Source organism: Nansenia antarctica (assembly GCF_963989245.1).
Source record: "Nansenia antarctica genome assembly, chromosome: 4".
Classification (NCBI taxonomy): domain Eukaryota; kingdom Metazoa; phylum Chordata; class Actinopteri; order Argentiniformes; family Microstomatidae; genus Nansenia; species Nansenia antarctica.
In genome coordinates this window covers 11,534,298-11,541,796 of record NC_137689.1, presented here as the reverse complement: position 1 = coordinate 11,541,796, position 7,499 = coordinate 11,534,298, and the positions used below count along the sequence as shown (strand labels likewise).

At 46.5% G+C, this 7,499-nt stretch overlaps 1 protein-coding gene across 1 annotated transcript in view; it reads left to right on the top strand.

Moving 5' to 3' along the window:
• itfg1 (integrin alpha FG-GAP repeat containing 1) overlaps positions 1-7,499 on the top strand; it is a gene marked incomplete at its 5' end in the record, with an annotated part of 124,557 nt that overhangs the window by 73,083 nt on the left and 43,975 nt on the right. The window contains 2 exons of the mRNA XM_080528129.1: positions 3,216-3,366; positions 5,280-5,388. Of these exons, the coding sequence (XP_080384255.1) occupies positions 3,216-3,366; positions 5,280-5,388 (260 nt within the window). The remainder of the gene's footprint in view (positions 1-3,215; positions 3,367-5,279; positions 5,389-7,499) is intronic.

The window sequence follows — 7,499 nt, the reverse complement described above, 5'->3', positions numbered from 1 at the left end:
AGTCTGAAACTTTGAAATGGCTGTATCACAGAGGAGACTTAGACCCACAGGCTTCAGTGGTACAGAGGAGATCGATACACACAGGCACCAGTCAGATGGAGATGTGGGGTTGATTATGGGGTAGGAGGGCCAATCGTCAAAACAGAATATTAGCAGTTTCTCATCCAATAAAGAATAGATATTACTGATTCAATGCCTCTCTGGATGAATTCTCTCTCTCTCCCTCTCTCCCTCTCTCGCTCTCTCCCTCTCTCTCTCTCTCTCTCTCTCTCTCTCTCTCTCTCTCTCTCTCTCTCTCTCTCTCTCTCGCTCTTGCTCTCTCTCACTCTCTCTTTCTCTCTCTCTCTCCCTCTCTCTCTCTCTCTCTCTCTCTCTCTCTCTCTCTCTCTCTGTCTCTCTCTCTCTCTCTCTCTCTCTCTCTCTCTCTCTCTCTCTCTCTCTCTCTCTCATGTATTACCTGTACGTTTTACTTACAAACCACAAGGGAAATGTATCTCCAAGGCACTGAAGATGAAAAGAGTAGAGCCAGTACATGTGTGTGTGTTTAGTTTGCCTTTGGCATCCCTAGATTAAACCTTTGTTCACATGTAGGCTGGCCAGGAGTTCCAAGGCATTCTGTTGCATTTCGAATTAGCAAAATGCCAGGATACTGGGAATGATTCCATTTGTGTCAGGCTTTTAAAGCCAAAAGGCGTCCAGCCACATTTCCAGGCCTTCCTCAAGGATTATCGACCTGGTAACACCAACTAGACCACTGTGCCAGACTTGTCAGAAGTGTGTAAACTTCTGAGACATGTTTACAACATGGTCTGAGTTGGGTGACGCATCATATCACACCTGACAATGAAATACGGAATTTCCATTGTACAGAACAAGCACAGGCACCTTGTAGCATACAGTCATGTGAAAAAGATAGGACACCCCATGAAAAACCTTTCTTTTTCAACATATTTAAACATATGGACAATCGATCTTCATTTGAACAATTCCGAGAGATGGAATTAATATATCTAAACAAATATAACTGAATTAATGTAATTAATAGAAACGCAATTTTTGACACCCCCACATCCAGCCTGTCTTATTTTGTTTGGTTTGCTCTTGATTGTTGAAGTGAGTGGTGTCATCATGGCGAGGTCAAAAGAGCTCTCTGAGGCCTTCAGAAAGAACATTGAATGTTGCCAACATGGCCAGGTCAAGCCAAGAGCAGACCGCAAGATTCTTAAAAGAACTCTCCAACACTCCTAAAATGTCATCCTACAGGGACCTACAGGTAGCTCTTACCACAGTTGTGCATGCATCTACCATCAGAAAGAGCACTGCAAAAGTTTAGTTCTCATGGGAGGAAAAACTAAAGAAAAGAAACATCAGGGCAAGACTAAAGTTTGCCAGAGAAAACATTCCAGTAAACCCACCAAGGAATGGCTCAAAAGAAAGAAATGGAGAGTTCTGGAATGGCCAAGTCACCGGATCTTAATCTGTGGGATGATTTGAAATGGGCTGTCTATGCAAGATACCCCTCAAACATCACACAGCTGAAAGAATTCTGCATGGAGGAGTGAGAAAAACCTTCTCCCAGTCAATGTCAGAGACTTATTTCAGCCAAAAGCTATTAGAGTATAGGGTGTCCTAACGTTTTCTTCAGTAGGAATTGGCATCTTTGTTCATTTCTTTGTTAAATACGAAGTAAAAATGTCATTCTTTTTGGTTCATTTACATCTTTTATCTATAGACATTGTTTGAAAAAAGATCAAATATTGATTTCTTAAAGAATGAAATATTTCATATTTGACCTATTTCCTATCGTGTCCTAATTTTTTCACATGACTGTATCTGTTAAGACATTTCATCAAAGCTGACATTATTAAACCCACCTGCCTCCAAGCCATATCCGAACCATCTAGGTTTAATTGAACGCCAGGGCCTGTGCTGTCGTGTAAGTACAGCACGGTGTCATTTTAACAGCTTTGTCGTATGCGTATTTGCCAGGATAATGAGTACCGTAGTATTTTCCGTCTATTCACCTAAAGCCATGGGAAGCACTTTATTTGATTGTCGTGCAGAAGTTATTATTGTGTAATTGTAAGTAACAGTGTTTGTCTCCTGATTCCTTATGCAGACAGACATGCTTTGTTAAGTGTATGTTTGTGTGGGTGAGTCTCACTTTTCGGTCTTGTTGAGCATAACAATATCAGTGTCACATGTCTCTCTCGGTGACACACAAAGACAGACACACATGTTCACTCATAGCTTTAGGTCTAGTTATATGGACACACACACACACACACCACAGATTTCCAAGCCGTCCTCTAGGGGTGAGAGTTTCTATCAGTCTCATAGCCGGCGGTCGTCTCCACCGTAACGGGTCCCTTATGCGCTCGACATTCACACTCACAAAAGAGAGAGAGAGAGAGGAATGGAAAGACAGACAGGGGAAAGAAAGAGCTTTTTCAACACTGATTCTATTTATAGATGGACTCCTTTTCAGGTCGACTCTCAGGGTGAGATCTGAGGAGACGTATACACGGGGAACTGTCTCTCTTGAAACGGGAAGAGAGACAAATGGCACCACAAACAAATATTAGACAAGGACGTGGAAACGAATCCTCTCCAACAGTCAGTCGGTTGTGGACATTAATGACACGGTTACTAATTGTCTTTAGGTGGGTTATCTTGCGTAAACGTCTCTGTGGTGTCTTTGCTTATTTGTGCTATGGGGTGCACATTACATTTGGGTACAACCGCAGAGATATGAGCAGCCAGAGGGTTCACTTGACATCCATTTCCCTCCGCAGTCTGTGGAAAAATAAGGCAGTGTTTTCAATGCTAGGAAACAACAGATATTTTTGTTTTGTTTTTCCTGGTGTACCAAATACAACAGAGTCGTCATCCTCCAGTAAATGAACAATGCTGACTCTCTCGTAACTTTCTGTGCGTGTGTATGCATGCGTGTGTGTTTCTTTTTTTGTTATTTTTGTGGGGCAGTCCCACTCATATTTTTCATTTTTTATTGACAGTACAGTATAGATTATGACACGAAGGATGGGTGAGAGAGAGAGGAGGGATGACATGCAGGATATGTCCCCGGCTGGAATCGAACCGGGGACCCTGCGGTTACATGGTCGACGCTTAACCCGCTACGCCACCTAAGCGCCCCATGTGCGTGTGTTTCTTATGGTCTATAACCCCCCTCTCCCCTTCTTTCCTCTCTGTAGCGGTCAGCAGGCCTTCCTGTTGGAGAATGTCCCGTGTAACAACGCCAGTTGCCGGGCCGTGGGCAGGATGTTCCGTGTGCACTGGGACCAGGCCGACCTGGCAGCCATCCCCGTGGCCGCCGTGGCCACCTTCTTCGACATCTACGAGGATGTGAGTTAATCCCCCTTTTTTTTTCTCTCCCCTCTCTCTCTCTCTCTCCTTTTTGCGCTCTTTACTGCTTTCATGCCTCATTTATTTCCCCTCTGCCCACTTTATTTTCCTTTTACCTCTGTTTCCCCCTCTCCCTGTAACCCCCGCTCTTTTCTTCCTCACTCTCTCCCCTCTCCCCCTTCCTTCTCGCCTGTCCTCTATCCCTGTTTCCCCTCGCGCCACTTTTCTTCTCCCTCTCCCTCTCCCTCTCTCCTCTCTACCATCCCAGTCTAATTACCATAGCCATCCTCTGTCCACAACAGTCAACAGCTTGGCTGATGAAAGTCAACCCACCAGTGACCAACAGGCTCTCACATCTCCTCATTTACCAATAACCAACAACTAACCCTGGCTGGGACTAGAGCTAGCTACCCTACCTGAGACTCGGACACCATCACTGAAGGCAGATGCTTCCAAATGCTAGCATCTTAGCGTCTTCTCTGACATCTCGGCAGCGCCTCTTGTTACAAGCAGTGTGGACGGGACAATCAATAAAAAAATGAATAGTATGTTATACAAAAAATATAAACACTTTTACTACCATAAAAAGCCATGACACAATGGCACCCTCCCACTTTTGAACCCTCGTGTAGTCTCATTCATGTCACCACAGAGCGAAAGTGAAAACGGGATTCAATTTCTTAGACAGCCAACACTCGAGCTTGGAGCCTGAAAGGCAGATACATCCTTTGGAGGGTTTCCTTTGTCTGCAAGAAACAGCTCTTATGACTGTGACTCGAGTCTTGGTCAGCCTTTTTGATTGTGCTGTCCGTGGGTGGCACCGGAGCCTCTATTATACACAGTCTCTTTGGGGAGTCTTCAGCAACAATGGCTGGAGGTTCCATGGGCTATAAGTGGCACACTGGCTGGCACTGTCCATGCTGGCCAGCTGATTTCAGCTGCTGCAGTTCTCCCCTTATCCCACTTCTGGGCCGACGGAAGGGTGTGCCAAATGACTGCATGTCACCGCAGGGCACGGCTAGTGCAGGACGCCATCCCCGCCCCCAGCTGCCAAGGTGAAGCAACAGGGCCTGACAGAAAACGCCACGTCACTGTCCCCCTAGGACCCCTATCATCTCATTGTGTGTGTGTGTGTGTGTGTGTGTGTGTGTGTGTGTGTGTGTGTGTGTGTGTGTGTGTGTGTGTGGTCTAGAAGCGTCAATAAGAGGGGTCCTCAGTAGAATCGGAGCAGAGTTTAGTCAGCATCTCAAATGTTCCTTTGCGACCTTTTAAATCTTCTAAACAAGACACGTCGCTTTTCCTCCTGCCCAATGATCCACCATCTGGGACAGCTTACGTCTTGTTTAGTCAGTGCTCTCCTTCCCTGCTTCCCTCCTCCCCTCCCCTCCATCCCATCCTTCCAAGCTCTCTCTCTCTCGGATTTAACCCCTTCACTGCCTGCCTCATAGTCCCTCTCAGTCCCATCTAACATGTGTGTGCGTGCGTGTGCGTGCGTGCGTGTGTGTGTGTGTGTGTGTGCGCGCGTGCGTGCTTACAGTAGTCAGACCTACATCATCAATCTGACTGTCTTGTCCTGTGTGATTTCTTCCTGATGTACCCTTCAGTGCAAATATGCCCCAGTCTCATCATGGCATCAGGGAGGTAGCTCCTTTATTCATCCCCATGTACCTTACATTCCAGTCCTCTATCTGTTGAGTTTGCTCATTTTCCCTCAGTAATTCCGTTTTCTCAGTAATTTCCCTGCCAGCGCGTGAGAGAGGAGAGTAGATAACCGCGGTAATGGCGGATCAGCTCTCGGCCCATTAACGGGGATGAAATGGGACACCAGAAAAGAGACAGTCAAAGAAAGGCGTCCGCCTCCCTGTTCTTCCCTTTTTCCTGTCAAGAGATGTATTACCATTTCTCATTTGCAGGGGATATTAGATATGATCGTGCTCAGCAAGGCGGAGGGGAAAGAGGAGCTGGTCGTCCACGCTTTGAAGAACAACTTTGAAGCGGACGCGTACTTCGTGAAAGTGATTGGTGAGTGGAAGAACGTCGTTTTTTTTTTCTCTATTTGGTTGGATTACGTGTGGCACCCATGCTCCTGTCCTGTTGGCGCCTGCTCTGAGGTGTGTGTCACTGTGTTACACTGTGTGTTACACTGTACTTGTGCCTGCAGGGTGGGTACATACCACAACACCTGTAGAAGGCCTTTGCACAGAATACAGTTGTCACAAACGCACTAATCTTCTATCATGATCCATGGTTCCCATTTTCATCAATGGATGATTCATGAGTATCGCACTCCTCTCAGCATTCGACCGGAGAAGACTATTTATCTGTCTCTCTCTCTCTCTCTCTCTCTCTCTCTCTCTCTCTCTCTCTCTCTCTCTGTCTCTGTCTCTGTCTCTCTCTCTCCCTCTCTCTCTCTCTCTCTCTCTCTCTCTCGCTCTCTCTCTCTCTCTCTCTCTCTCTCTCTCTCTCTCTCTCTCTCTGTCTCTCTCTCTCAAGTGGCAGTGTAGGTCCTCTAGTATGTCAGGATATATACATATCCTGTGACTGTAGGCTACATCGTATGAGAGCGCATTACACAACAGAACATGCATCAATAGAACTGGATAAAACATTACAAACTGGAATGACTGTGGGGCATACATCTCCCACAATCCTTTTGGGTGGTTTGAATTTGTGCATGTGTATTGGGGGAGGTGTGTGTGTGTGTGTGTGTGTGTGTGTGTGTGTGTGTGTGTGTGTGTGTGTGTGTGTTACTCTCTCCCCCCCAAGCCTATAGTAGAAACAGTGTCAGAGTGGCTTTGGTAGTAGTGACGGATGGCATTTGGAGAAGCTGACATTTGCCAAGCGAAATGTGTCCACTAAAAAGCTGCTCTAATGCCGTTTAATCCTGCCTGCCTGCTGGGTCATAATTAAAGGAGAAGCAGCACGTTCCTTCTCTTCCTACTCTCTCTCTCTCATTCCCCCTCTTTTTTTTTTTATCTCTGACAACCCCACCGGTGGTCTGCTTTTGTTTCCTCTAGTCAGTGAACACACACACTCTCTCTCTCTCTCTCTCCCTCTCTCTCTCTTTCTTTCTTTCTCTCTCTCTTTGTCTGTCTTTCTCTCTCTATCTCTGTCTCTCACACACACACACACACACACACACACACACACCACACGTCTCCCGTGGCAAACCCAGTGGAGTTGTGAGTGATCGATTCTTTCTTGTAAAGCACTGATGGATAATGAGTATGCGGCGCACTGGCTGATGTTTTTCAAGCAGGCAGAGAGGAAGGCGTTCACTGTGTATATCTCAAGACTCTTCCCCCAGCTACATCTGTCTGCTCTCTCTCCCTGTATCATATCACGCAGCACACATTTCAGGTGTGTGTCTGTGCCTGTGTGTGTCTGTGCCTGTGTGTGTGTCTGTGCCTGTGTGTGTCTGTGCCCGTGTGTGTTTGTGTTTGTTGCGCGTGCGCCACTGATGCCACACTCCTGTGAATCCAGGGAGACGAGCTCCGTCCTCCCTATTACTCCGACATATTCCTCCCATCTGTGCGAGCGCTCGGAGCAGCATGCTTCTCCTCCCCTTACAAGGTGTCGCACAGGAAACACACCGTAGCACGGAACACACTCGCTCTGCCTCTCCCCTCAGTTCAGCTGTGACCGTTTGAATTCCAACCACCACTCGATGCAGCGCATCCCCTCTAGACTTACACACACACACACACCAGCAGAAAAGCTGTGAATAAAGTAATGGCGGAGGTTTTCAATAGGATCAAGTGGCTCACACACACACACACACACACACACACACACACACACTGAGTGGGTTGTTGATGCATTGAAGGTAAGTGACAGGAGGTTAGAGCGGGAGAAGGGATGGACAAGGAATTGTATATTTAGATTGACAGACAACAAGTTGTTTTAACATGGAGAGGACAGGTGCACATGGAGCATGAATGAAGAGATGGCTTCATAAACACTTCCTAACCCATCTGTCTGCTGCTAGTGGCTAAATCTAATTTCCCCATTGGGAATTCCTTAGCTGTGTTCATGTAGTGTTACAGTATAAATACTGAGAGACCAGATCTGGTCCAAATACAGTAGTATGTATGTATGATATCTGAGGGGCGCTATACTATCAGCATCAGACC